General features: G+C 47.1%; 2 protein-coding genes across 2 annotated transcripts; both read right to left on the bottom strand.

Moving 5' to 3' along the window:
• Positions 1–6,794: 6,794 nt before the first annotated feature.
• On the bottom strand, positions 6,795–7,878 carry LOC103642973 (probable CCR4-associated factor 1 homolog 11). Its single transcript, XM_008666124.3, has one exon. The coding sequence runs from the start codon at positions 7,843–7,845 to the stop codon at positions 6,946–6,948; it is 900 nt and encodes a 299-aa protein (XP_008664346.2). The 5' UTR covers positions 7,846–7,878; the 3' UTR covers positions 6,795–6,945.
• Positions 7,879–13,366: 5,488 nt separating this feature from the next.
• Positions 13,367–15,567, bottom strand: LOC100274826 (uncharacterized). Its single transcript, NM_001149095.1, has one exon. It carries the CDS (start codon positions 15,465–15,467, stop codon positions 13,605–13,607), a length of 1,863 nt encoding a protein of 620 aa, NP_001142567.1. The 5' UTR covers positions 15,468–15,567; the 3' UTR covers positions 13,367–13,604.
• Between the last annotated feature and the right edge of the window lie 7,292 nt (positions 15,568–22,859).

The raw sequence follows: 22,859 nt of genomic DNA, 5'->3' as shown, positions 1-22,859 counted from the left end.
TGGTCGCCACGGTCGATCTTCGGCCTCTTCCCCGCCACTCTCCACATCAAAACTGTCGCTGTCATCAGTGTCTTCGGACAGACCTTCAAGGATTTCCTTGGTGATTTTCTCTGTATTGGTTTCCGCCATTGCCATAATAAACCCTAAGTTCTTCTCCTCCTCGAGACTCAGCTTCGTTTCAGTAGGGATCTTCTTGCCTTCAGACATCTTCGGAAACGCTAAAAAAATTATTCCCGAGACCGAAGCTTCAAAATCAAAAAGACCAGCAAAACTTGGTGCACAAGAGCTAAAAATTTTAGTGGGCCGAAGCAGAAGGCAAGTGTGCGTACCAAATGAGTTCGCGATGTGATCTTATTTATACGCCTAGGGCGTTGAAAATTGAAAGGCCCCGCTTGTCAGTGAATGTTGCTATTCTAGCAAAGGGAAGGTGTTTTTTCGGACCTTCGGCTCAAGGCCTTCGTCCATATCGCAATCTGAATTTATTACTTACAAATTAATATTGCGAGGGGCTACTGTTGGGGGCCTTCGTCCTCCGAAGGTCCTCAAAAACATGATCTGACAATGTTTTCCAAGTGGATTATGTGAACAGGTATTTTCGGATTCAGAATTATGGATATGGAGCACGGCCAGGACGAAGCCTGAACCAGACGAAGGTCGAAAACAGCCGAAGCTGTGCGCAGGGAAGCTTCGGCGCGATGGCATAAGGGGGAACCGACTTAAAGATGAAAAGACTTCGGGGGCCTCGACAGATTTCCATAAACCTTCAACAAATGTGATGGACATGGATGTAATTTCACGTGGGCTGCGTCCCGCGTCTATAAATAGATGAACAGTACTCCCGTACTGTTCACGCTGACTTGGCATTGGCTTTTTGCGTCACGCTTGTAATCTTTACCTTCTCTCAGGACCGAAGGTACATGTGTAATTTAAAATCATTTCTATTTCTTCACATGAATAAAATAGAAATGATTTTATGTTAATGTTTATATTTCATGCTTTATATGAACCCTTCGGCATTATTTATTAATTTTACGAAGGTATGTCCTTTATGACCTTCGTCCTAAAGCATTATTTTCCAAAGGGGCATAATGTTTCAGAGGACGAAGGACCTTAATGTTTAATATTTTCTATGTTGCCTTGTTCTTAACTCTTAGCGTTTGAGATCAAGTCCCCAACAGATTATACTTTGAAGCAGATCTGCCGCTAGAACGAATAAAAGAGGCGAAAGGGGGTCTCCTTGTCTTACCCCACGCTTGCAATGGAAAGTTTTGCCTGAAACACCATTAAGGAGGACCGAAGACGTGCCAGATTGGAGGATATCCCTAATCCAGCCCAGCCATTTGGGCCCAAAGCCTCTGAAGGACAGCACCTGTAGGATCAGATCATGCTCAACAGTATCGAAGGCCTTTTCAAAATCCAACTTGAGCACGATGATTTCTTTTTTGGAAACATGACATAAATGTATATATTCATAAGCCCAAGTCAAGCAGTCCTGAATGATTCTTTCTTTGATGAAGCCATATTGATTTTTGTGAACTAGGGAGGTCATCACTGTCTGTAATCGATTGGCCAGCAACTTAGTGATGATTTTCATACTATTGTTTAGAAGCGATATTGGCCTAAAATCTCCCACCAATTGAGCATTTTCCTTCTTCGGAATCAGAATAATAAAAGAACCATTAATACTTCGAAGACAGACATCCCCATGATAAAATTGCTCACATAAGTTGTAGAAGTCCTGAGAAATGACCGGCCAGCATTTTTTGAGAAAATTGGTATTAAACCCATTAGGCCCCGGCGATTTGTCCGAGGGGAGAGCTGCAACAATACTATCGATTTCTTGCTTTGAAAAAGGCTCATCTAACCAATGCAAGCCCTCTTGCAACATTATCAGGCCAGAGAGGTCAAAAACATTTTCCGAAAAGTCAGAAGAACCCAAGCGACCTTTGAAGACATTCCACAGAAGGTTAGCTTTAAGATCATGTTCTGAAAAGATTGACCCACTATCATCAGAGAGCAGCGCAATCGAATTACGCCTATGCTTTACCGTTGCATGAGCATGAAAAAATCTAGAGCAAATATCTCCCTCAGTGACCCATTTGATTGAAGCCCGTTGCTTCCAATAGGTTTTCTGAATTTGGAGCAAATCAGCATTTTTGGTTCGCAAAAGCTCCTAGAAATTCCATTCTTCAATCGAAAGGTCGCGATGTTCCTCAATAATGTCAATGAACTCAATAAGCAACTTAATTTGTCTCACTGTTTTATCAATATTTGGAAGAGACCGCTGCCACTTTTGAGAATCTTTCTGGTGTACTTAAATTTTGCTGTTAAGTTTTTCGCTTTGTCTGCAAGAGTTGGCTGACCAGTCCAGGAATTTTGAAAGACAGTCATAAACTCCTCAAAATGAAGCCAGAAGTTCTCGAACCTAAAGATCTTAGGCCTGGGGACCTTTGACTTGAAAGAAATCAGACAAGGAACATGATCAGAGAAATCCCTGTGCAGCGTCGTTGCGCGGGTGTCGGGGTAAAAAGCCGACCATTCTTGCGAGATGAAAAACCAATCTAGTCTCTGAAGAAGAGGCTCCCTTTGCCTGTTCGACCAAGTAAAGGAAAGACCATGGAGGGGGATTTCCAGCAGGTCAAGCTCACTAATGGCCTCATTAAATTTCAACATCAGATTAAGGTCCCCCCCGCAATGTTTCTGTTTTTAGGCCTACGAATGAGATTAAAGTCCCCAACAATCAGCCAGAGTTTTTCAGAGGGCATATTTATATTGGAGAACCAGTTGAGGAATTCGATTTTCCCATGCGGAGAACAGGGCGCGTAAATATTGGTGACATCCAGGATTCATTGGACGAATTAGCATAAAATTCAAACGAGAGAGCATAATCATTCTGAAAAATAACAGTGTCCATCAACTTTGAGCTATTCCAAACAGTAATGAAGCCACCCGAATTTCCCACCGAGGGAACAAAAGCAAACGCATCCAAGGAATTGGGACAAAACTTTCTGAGGTCAGCTCTGTCAAAAAAATCCTTCTTGGTCTCCTGCAAGCAGACAATATCACATCTGGAATCCCTAATCGTGCAATGAATACCATTCCCCTTAACCACCGAATTGATCCCTCGGACATTAAAACTTAAAACAGACCAATCAGAAAAAGTAGCAGTATTGTGACTATTCATCGGGGGAATGATTAGGTTCGTCAACGAAAAGAAACCCAAACCCAATAACTGGGTGGGCAAAAGAGAAACTGTTAGAACAGGACACAGCGCAACCAGAAACCACAAAGTTTGTCGCCACAACAACTAGCCAAAAGCGCCAGGGCCGAAATAGCCAAAAAGCCTGGCGAAGAGAAGTCCTGCAAAATCCCCACATCCGGAGCAGCACCATCACATTAGTTGTCTTCATCTGTGGAGTCTTGATTCTTATCCTCCTTGTCTCCTTTCCTGGGCTTATTGGGACCCACACAGCTAGAGGGATTCTTCTTCTTCTTCAGAGCATTATCGGATAGGTCTACATCTGACAGGTTGCAAAATCTTTCCCAAGGCTTCTGATGTTCTTGGCAGTAAGGGAGGGAGGACCCTCGAACTTGTGTTGACACATCAAGCAGTTCTTTTTCTGACAGGATCCCTGCCTGAACCCAGCCCGAGCATCACGAAGTCTCTTGCTTCTCCTCAGGTCAGACTCCACAACAGCAGGCTTGTGGGTGAGAGAGGCCGAGTCTGAGGTAGCAGAGACGTTATCAGTAGATTCTTCCTGGAGAACAGATTCAAGGAACGTGCCATCAGGGCATTTCTTAGGGATGGCCAAAGGGTGGGTCACAGACTCAGACTCCAGCAAAGCAGAGGGAATATCTGAAGACAAGAAAGATTTCGACCAACTGAAGGAATCTTTATGCAGCAGGTTAGACATGAAAAAAGGAGCCCATTTCTTGGGGATCTGCACAGAGAGCTCAGGATTACCAGCAGGAGCAAAGTAGTTGGCCTAGATCCTGTAGAATTGGGCATTCCTTTTCCTTTCCAAGTGGCTCAGAAGAACAGGGTTTGGCTACCAATCCTGGGTGAACATATAATTCAACATCACATTATTGGGGCCATTGATGTTAGGCTCCACAGGCTGGGCATCAGGGATAAAATTATCCCTCGGCACTTGGAGGTCTCCCTGGATTGGTGGCCCGTCAATCACTTGAAGCCCATTCAAAGGAGCACCACCCACAGCAGGTAGGGCAGGGGCATTAAAGGGGAGCACCGTCCCAACAACATCCAGGTCATCAAGAATCTGCCCATTCTGCACCGGAACGCCATGAATGTGACCAGAAGAACTATCCGAGGACAGGTACGAATTTGGGTTGCTGACTTGCTGCTCGTCCGGTGGTAGGTCCTGCTGGGGCTGCTGCGCAGGTGGGTCATTGACAATCCGTTGGTCCCAATCCCCATGAATATTGTCTGCTGGCTGAACCGGAGCATTGTCTTCTGGCGGGAGATTGAGATCCCACCCCGCAGCAGGCACAGGTTGACCCAGACCAAAGAACTTGAGGGGGAGCTGTTGACCATCCTCCGGGGCCACTGGAACCGGGTCCTCATCTTGGGCCTGGCCCCCCAGCAAGGTTTGCTGAATGATTTCGCACTGAACTGTCCACGAGTCCCCAATAAAGACATCAGCTTCCGAGAAAACAATGAACTGCGGGACCTCCTCGCGAGACGTGACCCGGACCCTAAGCATAGTCCTGTAAACATTATGCCTGTCTTCTTCCCATAAGAGTAATCTGCCAAAGGAACCAATGGCAGCCTGCAAGTATTCTGATGAACGATAATCAAGCGGGAATCCCAACAACATAAGCCAGCATTCGCAATTAAAAACAAGGGCTCTGTGGTTCCAGGCATCATTATGCCGCTGAGCAGTGAAGATGGCATCAAGGTAATGTTGCGGACCAAGCAAGACAAGATTGTCTCTTTCAAGCACACTACTAAACTGAACCAGAACCTGACCTAGGTGCGACCGCTGAATATCCCGCACCCCAAGTCGTCGGTGCTCCACCAAATATTCTCTGACCACGTCCCTCACCGCCAGGAAAGTGACCTCATGATCAGGCAAAGGTTGAATATTGATAATGGCCCAATCCTCATGCAATGGCGGGAGACGCCGAGTCACTGACCTGGCCATAACCTCCCGATGCAGGACCACCGAAGCACTGAAGCCCGGCGGAAGAAAGGGCTCAGGATCAACACGCCTATACGCCATCAGAACAGGAAGCGAAGATCGCCACCCAGCGGACGGAGAAGGAGCCGTTTGGGGTTTTGGTGAAGTGACACCCAAAGAAAGCGTCAGGGACTGGAGAGGTGACGATTCGGATTTTTTTAATAATACCTCCCGGGTGAACTCCTCGAAGCAACTGTAACTAGGCGGTCCACCGGACAGAGACACCACGGGGGAGCGAAACCAGGTACTGAGGTCCGGAGATTTTCGATTTCGCACCAAAATGGCCCGACTCCCAAAGGCAGGAAATGAGGCCAACGGAAAACTGAAGGGAGATTTCTTAGAGGGGCAAAATAATTCCAAGTGCCCACGCACCTTACAGAAGAGACAGCGAAAGGCCGACGGGCCCAGCAGCCCAACAGGCCCCCAAGCCCGAACGGGACGCCATTGGAGGTTGCGAAGCCGAGACCGATTAAAATTCGAATTTTGAAAATTGGAACGGTCGTGAATTCCGCCGCCAAGGACTTCGCCAATGGGGTCAGAGCTCGAAAACCGAGGGGATAAGCTCCCCGTCGAGAGGAAGAAGACGGCAAGCCCAAACGATTGAACGCAGATATTCTTGGGTGAGGCTGATGAAGCCCACCAGCGGGGAACCTCCTAGCGCTATGAACCGGAGCCAGATTACTAGGAGGAGCCCCCAAACGACTGAACACTGACACACTAGCCCGAGCCTGACGCGCATGACCACCGGAGAACTTAACGTTGTTGCGAATCGGAATAGCATTAGCACCGGTGAGAGGGAGCCTAACAATATCCGCAAAAGATAAACTCTTCTTGCCCCGAACCTTCTGCCAAGATGCCGCTTCTTCATCCGAAAAATTCTTGAATTCACGTTTCCAGTTAGGGCCACCATGATTCCAAAGGTTGAAGAAGGCCCTGAATTCCTTACGATCAATGTATCTGGAATTGTAAATATGGAAACCCACAGCCATCGAAGAAACCAAAAACCGAAAAACCAGGTCAGCGAGCTGAAGCACCTCAAAGCCAGTCGCGAACCCGCCAAGTGCCGCCTGGAGGAGGTGACCAACAGAATCCGAGTTCAACTTGAAGATGCATCTGCCAAAAGAAACCACCAGCCAGAAAGACGACTAAAGACGGGAGCGAGCAGGACAAACTGAAGAAGCCAAATTGAACTTGAGGGAATCCTCGAAGGCCAACCCTGGCCGAAAGTCCAGGAGAGCGAGGTCCATACCTGAAGAAACGAGAAGACCAGGGGCAGGGGAGCGCGAGGAGCGAAGGGACCTGAGCTCCGCCGCGAAGGGGTTCGTCAGTGGTAGACAGAAGACTATTGAAGCTACGTTCGCTCCATCATCTCTGTGCCAAGCTAGAACAATCATGAATCAGTAACTAACGTGCCTTGCACAGAGAGTAATGCGAATAAGCAATTCTCTATTACATGTTGACCGATGCGAAGCAACCAATTTGAGTTGATGGATCGCAGTCCCTGCCCCGCTGGCTGCCGGTGCCGGGACGCTATCACTCTTCGTTCAGATCGACGATGGTCGCCCGCATTTTCATGCTTCGGAACGGAGGATCCATTCAAACAATGCCTAGAAGAATTTATTATCCAATCAAAGAACCGTGCTTGCTTGTCTTTCTTTATGTTATTTCCCGCCCCGAATTCAGTTCGGGTGGAACTGACTGCACTGTACAAGATGATAACACGAACAAGCTATGGTATTCTTGATCATCTCAGCAGCGCGTACTCGGCCCGCGGCTTGGTGCCGCGGCCGTCGTCGTCGTGGAGCTCGAGGCCGTAGAGCACGCCGGCGCACATCTCCAGGCTGCCTTCCTTGGGGAAGTAGAGCCTGGCCATCTCCCGGAAGGTGTCCCACGTGAGCACGCTGTCGGACGCCGCCTGGTGGCTCCGGCCCGCGGCGCGGCGCACCCGGAGCGCGGCGGCGACGCGCTCGAGCCCGCCGAGCAGCGCGGGGGCGGAGGCTACCCTCGCCATGTGCTTGACGTCGTACACTGCGTTGCCGAAGTAGACGCGGACGTAGCGGAGGAACTCCGGGAGCGCCCTCGGCAGCTTGCGCCCCATGAGCACCTTGACGAGGTAGGCCATGTCGTAGGCGGAGGCGAAGGTGACCCAGGCCACGTCCGGGTTGCAGACGAGGCCCGAGGACATGAGCAGCGCGGCGAAGGCGCGCGCGCTGACGCCCCTGGCACGGTGCGCGGGCAGGTCGAGGCCGCTGGCGGCGAGCAGGCGCACGGAGTCGGGCGCGTGGCGGTGCAGGCGCGGGTCGAACTCGCGGAGGTTGACCTGGAAGGCGAGCGCGGGCGGGGACGAGGCGGACGGCGCGAAGGCCAGGCCCACCTGGATGAGGTGCAGCGCGTCGACGTTGGACTTGAGCAGCGCGTAGCGCTGCGGCGGGGTGAGCGCCGAGTGGTGGACGGACGGGGGAGGGTGGTGGATGACGCCCGGGAACTCCGTGTCCATGGACACGTAGGGGAAGCGCTCGATGGCGGCGCGGATGAGCTTGAACTCGCGCTCCACGTTGTCCGCCCACACCTCGCGGATCTCCAGAGGGTACTGCTGCTGCTTCGGTCTCCAACCGCCACCCACCTCGGCCTGTACTGAAGGCATGTCGGCTCGGGTCGGTCAATCCTGAAATCCTCCGTCGTGAGGGAGGCTGGTGGTGGCTGCCAAGGTTTTATAGGGGGGGGGGGGGGGGGGGGGGGGGGGGAGTGGCGTGGTAGGGTTGCGAGGAAGCCGGCGGGCGCGTGGAGATCAGTGCGGCAACAGGGATGGACGGTGGACGCAACACACGTTTACGGCGTGCGTGCCGTGAATTTGTATACGATATTGATTGGGGAAGGTTCGCTGACCCGACAATAGAGCAGTCCAGGTGATTTGTATTTGGTGGTCTGGACAGTCGATGTGCTTCTGGCGACGGTCAACGTCAACGTCACTACTGCACTCTCCTGGCAACTGGCAACGGCTAACGTTAGTCTGCCGGCGGCGTCCCCCGCAATTGACCCGCACAACCGCTGATAACGATTAGGTGTGCCAGAAAAACATATTAAAAAAAGAAACAAAAAATAAGGATCAACAAGACTTGAATCTTAGCTGCTAAGTTTAAAACATAGTAATTATACTAACTACTTTTACATGCAAGCGGTAGGACTGTAGGAGGACGGAAGCTAGGAACTCACTTAGGTCTTGTTCGGTTAATTCCGTTATTTATGGATTGGAAAAATTTAATAAAAAGTTTGACTTGTTTGAGATTTAAACTCATCCAATCTCACTCAATCCACATGGATTGAGAGCTAACCGAACAAGCCCTTATTAGACACGCTGCACACATTGTCGCGTCTGATAATGTGACATCATGTCCTCAAACTTAATCCTAACTCTTGTACATTTTTTTTTGCTGGCACCTCCTCTTATTTAGGCACCCAAGCAGTGATCAATGATACACGCATGCCATACTTGATCCTTCTACGACGATGACAACAGGAGTTGAGAATTGAGATATATGAAGCGCAAATGTCCAGGCATAATTTGTTAGTTTAACTCTGGCACTGAAGCAGTAGCGAGGGGGTCGCAGAAACCGTCTTGATATTGTGTCAAAAGTTTCCATTATCACTAAAGTCTGAATGACTGCAAGGCTCAGAAATTCAGAATCTCCCAATTTTCTGAAGACGAATCTCCCAATATTTTCTCAAGTGCTTAGTTCTGTTAGTGCACCCTCCCTGTCCTCTCAATCTTGTGAAGCCATTTTGGCCATCAAAAAGCAAAGCGCAGGTCAACACTCATCTTTTCCAATCATTTCCCTACAGACACTCAAGTTTTTTGTGCAGGTGCTCCCCTCCACCACGGCTGTCCACGAGAGAAGGTCGCCAAGCACTGGTATAAAGAAATACCAAACAGACATTAGTAAGTTTTTTTTTCATCGGACAAATATAGGGATACACAGATAACGTAAGTCTTCAAGTTCAAATGATCAGCCATGCCATTTAATTTCCACAAATTTTAAATCAGAGCTGAACTTCAAGTATCTTATTTCACCGATCGTCCTTCCATTGAAATTGCCAAGTTCAATGAGAAACGAAGAGAAACTGGAAAGCATGAATCAAAAAAAAATCAGCTATTTTGGATCTTTCAGGCTTTGACCCCAAAAGGAAAAAGATAGAAAAGATCAAGAGAAGGCAAAGCTTGAGCCTAACTGTAGACTCGCGTCGACCCTCCAATAAGTTCAAGCTTGACTGCTTGAGGCAACAAGCTGGATCATTTACAGCCCCTTGACATACAGATTAATAAGGCAGCCATATGATATTACTAGGTGGGTGCCCGTGCGTTGCAACGGAGACATATAATACCATGATAACTTATATATAAATAGGTATGTGCCCGTGCGTTGGCACGAGGTGGGGAGCATGGAGAGCGACGTCTAGGCTACAAATATTGTATGTACCATGTTATTAGGTTTGTTCTTCAGTCCTCTCTTAGGATTCCAGTAAACGGGACATTAGCAGGCAACAACCGGTCAGAAGTCAAATCCACTAATCTTAAATTCTCAATCACATATAGGGTGGTAACGAGCTATAAATTTTACACTATAAAATTAAGGATCAGATCGAATCAGAATCATGTTTTATTTTTATTCACTTTTGAACTAAAATTAATTAAAGGGTTCAAACAAATTGTGAAAAGACATAATCCATCACCACTCCTAATCACATCTCACGAACCATCACCATTCAAGTGCAGAACGCCAAGATGGCACTTGAGGAGTGATGAGATCACAACACGTGACTCCCCGGGCCCAAAAGCCCAATAAAACCTTCTCATCACAACAAATCCCCAAATTGTCTCTAGGAATTCACCAGCAAGGGAGATTACAAACCAACACTTGGCCACATGAATGAATGCCCTCAAGGCTCTGTCTGATGTAGAGGCCAAGCAAAGCAGATAAAAGTATAAGGCCATGCATTCTAGCTACAGCTAGGAAGCAAGGCACTGACCTGTTAGAATTAGAAAAATATTTAACAGCAATAAGCACAACAAATGCAGGCATCATTTTGCTTTTCAGGTACTACACCACATGGACAGAGGAAAAATAAAAAAGGTTATTATACACATGATTACACCTGCAAACCTCAAATCAATCTATCATTGTTCCCTTAGCACCACAAATCATGATCAAGGATAAGTTCGATCCAAGCATCATTCTAGCTTTTTACGGATCTGCAATGATTTTACACCTCATGCTCATGCTCATGCTCATGTTGATACACCCAAAAATATAATTCTAAGATATTTCTAAGAAAAAAATATGTATGTTTAGGAGAACAAATGGGGGACTAAGGTTTTCCTGAGCCGTGTGGCTAATGACATGTATAGATGCGGGACTGATCCTTGTTTCAACACGGATGTCGAAAGACAAATGATTAGTTGCGAAACTGCTTAGCTACCCTGCAAAAACAGATCAACCAGTACAGAAACACGTTGTTTTAGGCCAACTGAGGAGTTCCTAGAGTTTTGCAACAAATCACCCGCTAACAAAGTGGTTACCTTTATGTCAGTTTTTGCGCATTGCGCTTCTCAACCATCTGTTGTGAATCCAAACACCCCCGGCTGGCTATTTTTTTCTCATCTAGCATGCATGCAGACAATCTATGACCCCAGGTATTGTTTGTTCATCAAGGACCATACAACCTGTGTCATTAACGCCAGCTGTGTAAAAAAAGCAAGTAGTATTATCGAGAACGAACCACGACTGCTACCTAAGTTCAAGTAGAAAACAAGCACCAGTCATATGCCTATGTATGTAAGTGAAATTAGTAGAACTTCATTTCTATGGATATGTCAAAATCTCTTCCACCTTGACTCTAGAGCTTGAATAGCCCATGCTTCATCTTCTGTGGCGGGCACTGAAATTAGCTAGAGGCTGGAGCATGAGCAAATAGTAGGCAACAATAAGCCAGAAGTTCATTCTTTTCATAAGATCTTTGCTAAAAAATCACTGAATATTTAATCTAAAGGATCCATTTTCATGTTCTTGTAATATGTTGCTCCTAATAGAACATCTGTATATATATCTTTTGAACATTCGCTGCATCTAAGGGCATAGGGTTTACAAATTAAAGGTCTAGATTCCAGAATTCAGTCGAGTCATGAAAACAGCGGCATGACACCGATTGGTCAAAATGAAGAATTCTGAACGGACAACTATAGACCAGCAAGTGAAAAAATGCCTCACAGGCTCACCTGGCACGTCTCTGACAACACCCATGCCAAGCTCGGAATTATCCCCGAGCATGGAGCACAGGAACTGCTCTACCTCTTCAACACTGTCCTTGCGGCCACCAGATCCATCGCCATCGCTCTCCCCGTCTCGACCCTTCCAAGCATTTGGCATGCTTACTACAGAATTAGTCGTGGATCGTGTGTACTCCTTGCCAATCACGTCCGCGACCATGCCCGTAGCGGCCACCGCAACCCGCTTGGGCCTCCGACCAGCCTTTCTTCCACCAGATCCACTGTGCGGCGAGAGATCCAGTGGCGGCGGGGGGCTGCGGCGGGTGCATGTCCTGCGTGGAAGACAGGATACTGGCGGCCACAAATGGGTCCCCTCCGGCCTCGCGGTAGGCGGAGTCGATCTGGTCGAAGGTGGCGCTGGCGAATGTGTCGAGCAGCCAGGCGAGCGCTGATGGCGGACCCTAAGCATGGAGCGCAGATGGCGGGCGAGCGCTGAGAGCGGGATCTGCGCGCGCGAGCGCTGATGGCGGTGGAGGGGATTATTCTGCTCGGTGTGGGTGGCCTGTGAGGTTGGTGGAACCAGGACGGTAGAGATTGGGAGGCGGGGGCATGGACGCGCCAGGCGCCCACTCTCCATGCTTAATTAGTAGTAGGGATAAGTAGTATAGATAATCAATTTGTGATTCTGACCATACATAAATTTTGTTATTTATAATCTATCTGTTTCACCACTACATTGCAACCATCAGTATCATGCAGACTTCGATATATGTCACGATTTGCATGGTCTCATTATTGGAGAGCATGTTTCACACATACCAGAAGAAATTCTCTCGTACATCGTTAGTCATCGGACACGTACCACCATACGCTTTTGCTTAAACAAAAAGGTAAGTGTGTGTGTTTGCAAGACTAATGGTCAAACATCGTATAACCATAAAGTTAGAATACTATATTAATATATTAAATAAATTAATCCAATAGACATAGATTAACCCAATTAACATAGGATAAATAAATATCTAATTATAAAAGTATGAAACATGGTATAATCAATGTTGTTACTGCGTAGTAAATATTCATACGAGACTAACACAACTGGAACGGTTCAATTTGGAATTAAAATGGGGAAGTTACGAATTTCCAAAGTTTCTATGTATTTGATATAGGATTAATTAGGAAATCAATTTTATTGTTGTTTTCATGACAAAACAGAGGTATTATGTGATAAAAATAATATTATAGATTTATAGAAATTGGAATGAACTCATTTGGATTTAATATGAAATTTTCATGAATTAAATGGGTTTCTGCAATTATTTTTAAACTAAAAATCAATTTCTAAACTCCTTTTCCATATTTTCTTTATTTCCTGGACTGTGTCCCAAATTCCAGAAAGATCAGGGGTCAAGCTATAAACGTTTTTCTAGACTCAGTGAGCATATAGAGTGGACGGCGGTTTAAACACAAAAGACGTCTTAGTTGAAGTTGTACGCAATTCAACATGAGTCATGTTGGCTAGAGGGTGGAAGGCTAGGCATTCTGCTCAATAGATCCAAGGTTCGATCCCCGAGCAGCCATGGTTTGATTTTTTTTCTGCGCGCGGAACGGGGGAGGGCAGAACGGCAGAACGGCCGACTACTCTTACCTTCTTAATAAGTAGTATAGATATAGATTGATAGTTTGAAGCCTCATTCCTGCAAAGTGAGAAAAACTTTAATCAGACTGCCAAATACAGGTTAAGAACAATTTCTTTGTTAGGAACACATGGAAATTAATCATGAGATGCCTTTCCCCACTGTACCTTCAGCCTTTCAAACACAGCTATTACCAGATCAATGCCATCATCTTTCATTTCATGGACCAGCTCGAATGAATTGTTGATAAAAAAAACAATTTCTTTGTAAAATACTCCCTGAATTATTTCCAATAGATTAAAAGGGACCACAAGTGGTTATTCCAGAAACAAATTTATGTACTAACATAATTTACATGAGTTACCAAAGAATGTAAAAGGAAACTTCAAATGTTGACAAAAAAGTACAAGGATGCAGCAAACACAAATGTGTGTTTGCAATGGTTCTAGTGGTACAATTAGTACAAAACATCTGAGCAAAGAAACCAGCTGCAGTTCAGATATCTCATGATTCAAACAAGTAATTCTTGTAGAAGAGAGTCCAATCAGAGTCATCCGATGTGACAAGCTCGAATCCTTCTGCATTCATGGACTCTGCAACTGTAACAGGATTTGGAGAGGCCTTGATGCTATCATTGTTCAGTTCATCACCAATGCAACTGAGCTCAACAGAGCCAAAGCCGCATGCTTCCTGTCGGTCGCCACCCTCATGCAGGCAACAACCATTACATGGCTCAAAATTGGTACCATCAGCCAAAGCCTTGTCAGTGTGCAAAAACACTGGTGAATCTTCATCGTCAGACAGCCATTTGCAGCAATCCAAGTCACCCATATCAAACATTCTGCTGACAAGCCCCTCCCGCCAAGAGATCCGAGTGTCTTCCATGACTGATTTCCGGAAACTTGTGTCCTTTGCCTTCAATTCTATGTCACGAGGAGACCTCTTAAAAGAGGTCAAGTCTATGGATTCCAGAGGCGTCGGATCCCCTGCAAACTGGAAGCTATGCTGAGGCAATGGTGCAGGCAGTGTGCCATTTCCATCATAGTCATCGTCCCCAGGCCTTGGAGACAAACTCATCATCTCAAGACATTCCATCACTGGATCCATCATCTTCAGGGGACGACTGCCTGTCCTTGTCAACCCTGACCGTGTACAATTGCTAACACTTTCAGGCCATGACTCACCAGAAATTGGTGTCGGATCCGCCACCGAATCGTACCGGTAGCTGCTGCCCAGTCCCTGCTGGGCACACAAAGTCCGAAATCTGGCAGAGGACTCCGATGCTCGCTTGACAATAAGAGAGAAAGGACTGATGCTATCGCCACTGCTTGGAGTCTTCTGCACTGGGAGAAACCCTGACGACGGCGTTGCCCCAGACATTTCCGACGACGGAGTGCCGGAATCCAGCAGACCGCTGAGCAGCGGCGAGCCTAACAGCCCAGTGCAGTCCGGAGAGAAGCGCCAGAACGCGTCCTCCGAGGAGCATCTGGGCACGAAGATCTCATCTTCGAGCAGGTCCACCCCGCCTTCGTCGCGCGGGGACACCAGCCAGTTCACCGACGCCTCCTCGTTGCCACATTTCGTCGAGGACGTCCAGGCCACCGCCCCCGACGGCGAGGACAGCCAGTGGATGGACGCGCGAGACGGCTCCTCGTCGAGGTCCTGGCTAGTCAACCCCTCCCCCGCGATCGCCAGGATTCCCCGAGGCCGGCACTTGCGGCGGTCCCCGACGCCGGGGACAACGTGGTGGCCGGCCGCGAAGCACGCGGGCGTCGCGGACCCGCACGCCGCGGCCACCTCGGGCGAGATCGACGCGTGGACAGGCGGCGTCGCGCCGGTAGACGGCGTGGCCTCGGAATCCGCTTTCTTCTCCGGCGTCAAGGCCTGGAACTGATCCAGCTGCTCGTCCTTCGCCAGCCACTGCTTGTTGCCGGCGGCCGGCCCGATCTTGTTGATACGCGCACCGATCGGCTCCCGACCACATATTGTCGGCTCTTTCCCGGGACATTTCTGCCCCCTAGTCCTCGATTCCTTATCCGGGAGCTGGTTCGGCCTCCTGGTCCCGGGCCGGGGCTTGGAGTCGGGGCGCTTCGGGGTCCGCGGGGTGGACGCGGACCTGGCCCTGGACCCGGAGGCGGAGGCGGAGGGGAGGAAAAAGCGGAAGCACCCAAGGCGCTCGCGCGCGGCCAAGGCGTCCCTTGAGTTGATGTCGGATAGCGGGCTACGGCGGCGGCTAGAACCAACGGTCTTGGGCTTAGGCGCCGTCACCGGTGATGGGGAAGGGGACGGGGAGGTCTTCCGGGGCTTGGAGGTGGAGCAGGATGGACGGGATGACGGCCTGTCCATGGCGGTAGCTGCGGAGGGCATGGCGGTACGGTAGGGCGGAGCGGCGGCGGTTCAGGCGGTTTCAAATCTCGGAGATCGGAGGCCGAGGAGGAAGAGGGGCAACGGATACATTTTGCAGCCAAAGCCGGTCTACCCGGTGGCGGTAGTGGTACTGTGGTAGGTAGACATGAGTATTTTAGGTAAGTCCCGGTCCGGCCCGCAACGCTTAGGGTGTGTTCGGTTACACCAATCCAGAGGAGGATTGGAGGGGTTTAAATCCCCTCCTAGTCATTTTTGACTAGTAGGGGATTTAAACCTCTTCAATCTCCTTCTGGATTGGCCTAACCGAACAAGCCCTTAATGGGCATGGTTTGGATTTTTGACAGCAAGAACTAAGGAAATATATCTGGGCCCGACCATGGCCCGTCTAATTTATTGAAAATATTTTTATGCCATAAAAACTATGTAGGACGAAGAAAAATAACATAGTTATGGAAAAAGGGATGATTAAGGTCAGATAGTGGATTTATAAGGCAGTGGTGGGTGATGACTTTGGGAGTACGCATGGACTAGGAGGTATCTTTGAGGGTGAAATTTCCCGGTCTACTATATTTAAGCATGGATTTCTTTGTGCATCACCTTCTTCAGCGTAGTGAGCGAATCCCCTCCTCCCACGTGGGGTATCCGAACAATTGTATGTGGAGGATTTGAACCTTGCTCGCTTGGTATATAAAGTGTATGGCTTCTACCGCTGCAACTCATGTATATTTATGTTATATAAAGAAGAGACATTATAAATATATACATATACTAATAATTTAAAAATAAAAATATAATCATGTTTGAATATCTTATTTAAGTAAGACGTACATGTAAGATATATAGAAATCGTAGCAACTAACTAGTTTGATATTAGTAGGGAAACTGGGTTGGTGGTCAGAGTATTGCGAAGAGGATGGATCTTTAGAGTAAGATATGTATTAGAATGGGAAAAGTTGATGGGCTCGACGGACAACTATGTTGTGAATGAAGCATAAGATAGTTTTATTTGGAGACAACACAAATCACAACAATACTCAACTAGATCTATGTATAGAAGGCTCACCTTCATGGATGTGGTAAATAGAAGAAAGAGTAAAGCATGGAAAAGCAAGGTACCTATGAAACTAAAAGTTTTTCTTTGTATGCTTATATACCGAGAATATACCTACGCATGATTGATAGTGACGCAAGGGGTATGACGACAGATGAAGCAGTACGGGACACAACCCAGGACCTCTCCGTAAGCCCACATTGCGGACCCGCCAGGTACTGTAACGTTGACACAAGGCAAGCTACAGATACTCGTATACCAGACAGACAAGATGGAATGCAATACTACGGGTACGGCAGCGCACGATCCTACGGACGACGTTAGGAGGACTACACCATCTAGAGGCAACAAGCCGAGCTCCCTCCAAATAGAATATGAGTTCCCGCTGTAAAGTCCACCCTTGAGCTATAAAAGGGCAGGGCAACTTTATTTCTGACACAACAGTTGTAACACGCCCTCATACTACAACCAGCACTACACTGAATTAGGGTGCAAGCCTAAACCAGTATAAACCTCGTGTCTCAGTTCATTGCTCGGATTTTCGTGGTCCACCATTCAGAGTGAGTCCACGCTTGCGCCCCACCGAACACAAATCTATTGTCCCCCGTTTTCCAAAACCACAACACAAGCTGAAAAAGGGGCCCGATTCTTTTAGCTTCTGGCCACCAAAACTTGTTGTGTCCGGCCAAACGTCTAGCTTTTTAGCCCGTTTTTGTGAGAATCACTTTGGTGAAAACCATTCAAAATCAATGTGAACATAGAATTGTCCGAGTCGTCGTGATAGTAGGAATCCATCACCTTATAGATCATAAATCCTATGAATCCCTTCATCTTCCTTTCCATGTAATCCTCGCGATACTCAAATTCTCCCCACGGCCAGATTCTTCCCACAGCCAGATTCTCAGAAAAGTTTGTCAGAAAAAAGCTGAAACAAACAGACCTAAAGAACTAGTTTATGGAGAGCATTTGGTACTTGTCCTAGATAAGAGGGAGCAACACCCTTATATGAGTGCTCCAACAAAAATTAGTGGAGAGTACTAACTCTTTGAGACCTCAAAATTCTGAGTCTTCGAAATCCTTATGTTACTTTTCACAATTTCATTTGTGTAACTTACTTCAAAAATTTACTTTCTTAAAAAAATAGCATAGGGTCAAAATCAAAAGGTACAGAGCAGTTTGAAAAGAGCGCATACTAAAGGCAACATCAAGCATAGTTCATCATGAGTAAACATGTCTCGCAAAGTTATTATAGTAGGAATCATCACCTTCTTATCATCATGTCCACCCAATTAGAAAAATTGCCAAGAAAACAAATGAAGTTAGATCCCAAATTAAATTTAGCTAATAATTAAACTATTAGGACGTGTGAATTCATTAAGTAGAAAATAAGATTATGATAAGCAAGAGAAATTAGCATAGACTAACACAGGCTTCTCTTTGTATCTAAAAATCCAATAAGAGGTAATTCTTTGATAGAATACTGATAGGAGAGAGTGATAGTCGCCTAGAGGGGGGTGAATAGGGCGAAACTGAAATTTACAAATATAAACACAACTACAAGCCGGGTTAGCGTTAGAAATATAAAACGAGTCCGCGAGAGAGGGTGAAAAACAAATCCCAAGCGAATAAGCAAGTGAGACACGGAGATTTGTTTTACCGAGGTTCGGTTCTCTCAAACCTACTCCCCGTTGAGGAGGCCACAAAGGCCGGGTCTCTTTCAACCCTTCCCTCTCTCAAACGGTCCCTCGGACCGAATGAGCTTCTCTTCTCAAATCAAAGCCGGGAACAAAACTTCCCCACAAGGGCCACCACACGATTGGTGCCTCTTGCCTTGATTACAATGGAGTTATGATCTCAAGAACAAGTGAGAAAGAAAAGAAGCAATCCAAGCGCAAGAGCTCAAAAGAACACGGCAAATCTCTCTCACTAATCACTAAAGACTTGTGTGGAGTTGGAGAGGATTTGATCTCTTTTGGTGTGTCTAGAATTGAATGCCTTTGTAAGTGGTTGAGAAGTGGAAAACTTGGATCCTATGAATGGTGGGGTGGTTGGGGTATTTATAGCCCCAACCACCAAACTTGACCGTTGGTGGGGCTGTCTGTTCGATGGCGCACCGGACAGTCCGGTGCACACCGGACATGTCCGGTGCCCCAGCCACGTCACCAGTGCCGTTGGAATTTGACCGTTGGAGTTTTGACTTCTGGGCCCGCCTCGATGTCCGGTGGCGCACCGGACATGCACTGTTCACTGTCCGGTGCGCTAGCATGGGCGTGCCTGACGCCTGCGCGCTCTGGCGCGCATTTATTGCAGTTGCAGGCGACCGTTGGCGCGAAGTAGCCGTTGCTCCGAGGTTGCACCGGACAGTCCGGTGCACACTGGACATGTCCGGTGAATTATAGCGAAACAGGCTTCGTGAAATCCCGAGGCTGGCGAGTTCCGGAGCAGCGTCTTCGTTGGAGCACCGGACACTGTCCGGTGTACACCGGACAGTCCGGTGAATTATAGCGAGCTGGCTCCAGGAAAATCTCGAGGCTGAGGAGTTCAGAGCGAGGCTCCCTGGTGCACCGGACACTGTCCGGTGCGTCACCGGACAGTCCAGTGCGCCAGACCAGGGAGGCTTTCGGGATGCCTTTAGCACTTCATTTTGAACCCAACTTTGGTCTTTTTGATTGGCTTGTTGTGAACCTTTGGCACCTGTAAGACTTATACACTAGAGCAAACTGGTTAGTCCAAAGATTTGTGTTGGGCGATTCAACCACCAAAATTATATAGGAACTAGGTGTAAGCCTAATTCCCTTTCAATCTCCCCCTTTTTGGTGATTGATGCCAACACAAACCAAAGCAAATATAGAAGTGCATAATTGAACTAGTTTGCATAATATAAGCGCAAAGGTTGCTTGGAATTGAACCAATATAAATACTTACAAGATATGCATGGATTGTTTCTTCATTTTTAACATTTTGGACCACGCTTGCACCACATGTTTTGTTATTGCAAAATCTTTTGTAAATCTTTTCAAAGTTCTTTTGCAAATAGTCAAAGGTAAATGAATAAGAGTTTGCAAAGCATTTTCAAGATTTGAAATTTTCTCCCCCTGTTTCAAATGCTTTTTCCTTTGACTAAACAAAACTCCCCCTAAATAAAATCCTCCTCTTAGTGTTAAAGAGGGTTTTGATGAATCAATTTTGAAATACTACTTTCTCCCTCTTTTGAACACAAGAAGATACAAAATTGACAATTGAAAATTACATTTTAAAATTAGGTGGTGGTGCGGTCCTTTTGCTTTGGGCTAATACTTTCTCCCCCTTTGGCATGAATCGCCAAAAACGGAGTCATTAGAGCCCTTTGAATTCATTTCTCCTCCTTTGGGCATAAATAAAAGAGTGAAGATTATACCAAAGTAGGAGTCCTTTTGTTTTGCTCTCTCCCCCAATGATAGAGAGCGGCTCGGAGTGACGGCGAAGGATGAGTTACGGAGTGAAAGCCTTTGTCTTCACCGAAGACTCCAATTCCCTTTCAATACACCTATGACTTGGTTTGAAATTGACTTGAAAACACATTAGTCATAGCATATGAAAGAGATATGATCAAAGGTATATTTATGAGCTATGTGTGCAAGTTAGCAAAAGAAATTTCTAGAATCAAGAATATTGAGCTCATGCCTAAGTTTGGTAAAAGTTTGTTCATCAAGTGGCTTGGTAAAGATATCGGCTAATTGATCTTTAGTATTAATGTATGCAATCTCGATATCTCCCTTTTGTTGGTGATCCCTAAGAAAATGATACCGAATGGCTATGTGCTTAGTGCGACTATGCTCGACGGGATTGTCGGTCATTTTGATTGCACTCTCATTATCACATAGCAAAGGTGAAAGTCGCCTAGAGGGGGGGTGAATAGGGCGAAACTGAAATTTACAAATATAAACACAACTACAAGCCGAGTTAGCGTTAGTAATATAAACGAGTCCGCGAGAGAGGGCGCAAAACAAATCGCAAGCAAATGAAGAGTGTGACACGAGGATTTGTTTTACCGAGGTTCGGTTCTCGCAAACCTACTCCCCGTTGAGGAGGCCACAAAGGTCGGGTCTCTTTCAACCCTTCCCTCTCTCAAACGGTCCCTCCGACCGAGTGAGCTTCTCTTCTCAAATCAAAGCCGGGAACAAAACTTCCCCGCAAGGGCCACCACACAATTGGTGCCTCTTGCCTTGATTACAATTGAGTGTTGATCACAAGAACAAGTGAGAAAGAAAAGAAGCAATCCAAGCGCAAGAGCTTAAAAGAACACGGCAAATCTCTCTCGCTAATCACTAAAGCCTTATGTGGAATTGGAGAGGATTTGATCTCTTTGGTGTGTCTAGAATTGAATGCCTAGCTCTTGTAAGTGGTTGAGAAGTGGAAAACTTGGATGCAATGAATGTGGGGGTGGTTGGGTATTTATAGCCCCAACCACCAAACTTGACCGTTGGTGGAGGCTGTCTGTTCGATGGCGCACCGGACAGTCCGGTGCACACCGGACATGTCCGGTGCCCCAGCCACGTCACCAATGTCGTTGGATTCTGACCGTTGGAGCTTCTGACTTCTGGGCCCACCTGGATGTCAGGTGCACACCGGACATGTACTGTTGGATGTCCGGTGCGCCAGTATGGGCGTTCCTGACATCTGCGCGCGCTGCGCGCGCATTTAATGCGTCGCAGGTAGCCGTTGGCGCCGAAATAGCCGTTGCTCCGCTGTTACACCGGACAGTCCGGTGTACACCGGACAGTCCGGTGAATTATAGCGGAGCGGCTGAAGTGAATTCCCGAGGCTGGCGAGTTCCGGAGGCAGCTCTTCCTTGGAGCACCGGACACTGTCCGGTGTACACCGAACAGTCCGGTGAATTATAGCGCGAGTGCCTCTGGAAATTCCCGAAGGTGGCAAGTTCGAGTTGGAATCCTCTGGTGCACCGGACACTGTCCGGTGGTGCACCGGACACTGTCCGGTGTACACCGGACAGTCCGGTGCCCCCAGACCAGAGGTGCCTTCGGTTGCCTCTTTGCTCCTTTGTTGAATCCAAAACTTAATCTTTTTATTGGCTGAGTGTGAACCTTTTACACCTGTATAATCTATACACTTGGGCAAACTAGTTAGTTCAATTATTTGTGTTGGGCAATTCAACCACCAAAATTAATTAGGGACTAGGTGTAAGCCTAATTCCCTTTCAAAAGGGACTTTGGTTAATTTGTAACCGTAGTCCCGCAGGGTTTGCCTCATCCAAAGCAATTGCGCGCAACAATGGCCTGCAGCAATGTATTCGGCTTCGGCGGTTGAAAGAGCGACCGAATTTTGCTTCTTTGAAGCCCAAGACACCAAGGATCTTCCCAAGAACTGGCAAGTCCCCGATGTGCTCTTTCTATTAATTTTACACCCCGCCCAATCGGCATCCGAATAACCAATCAAATCAAATGTGGATCCCCGAGGGTACCAAAGCCCAAACTTAGAAGTATAAGCTAAATATCTAAAGATTTGTTTTACGGCCGTAAGGTGGGATTCCTTAGGGTCGGATTGGAATCTTGCACACATGCAAACGGAAAGCATAATATCCGGTCGAGATGCACATAAATAAAGTAAAGAACCTATCATCGACCGGTATACCTTTTGATCCACGGACTTACCTCCCGTGTCAAGGTCGAGATGCCCATTAGTTCCCATGGGTGTCTTGATGGGTTTGGCATCCTTCATCCCAAACTTGGTTAGAATATCTTGAGTGTACTTTGTTTGGCTGATGAAGGTGCCCTCTTGAAGTTGCTTCACTTGAAATCCTAAGAAGTACTTCAACTCCCCCATCATAGACATCTCGAACTTTTGTGTCATGATCCTACTAAATTCCTCACATGTAGATTCGTTAGTAGACCCAAATATAATATCATCAACATAAATTTGGCATACGAACAAATCATTTGCAAGAGTCTTAGTAAATAAAGTAGGATCGGCCTTTCCGACTTTGAAGCCATTAGCGATAAGGAAATCTCTAAGGCATTCATACCATGCTCTTGGGGCTTGCTTGAGCCCATAAAGCGCCTTAGAGAGCTTATAGACATGGTTAGGGTACTCACTATCTTCAAAGCCGGGAGGTTGCTCAACATAGACCTCTTCCTTGATTGGTCCATTGAGGAAGGCACTTTTCACGTCCATTTGATAAAGCTTGAAGCCATGGTAAGTAGCATAGGCTAATAATATACGAATTGACTCAAGCCTAGCTACGGGTGCATAGGTTTCACCGAAATCCAAACCTTCGACTTGGGAGTATCCCTTGGCCACAAGTCGAGCTTTGTTTCTTGTCACCACACCATGCTCATCTTGCT

Source organism: Zea mays, chromosome 10 (assembly GCF_902167145.1).
Source record: "Zea mays cultivar B73 chromosome 10, Zm-B73-REFERENCE-NAM-5.0, whole genome shotgun sequence".
Lineage (NCBI taxonomy): Eukaryota > Viridiplantae > Streptophyta > Magnoliopsida > Poales > Poaceae > Zea > Zea mays.
Note: the sequence above shows the minus strand (reverse complement) of the source record. Positions and strands in the feature narration are given on the sequence as shown.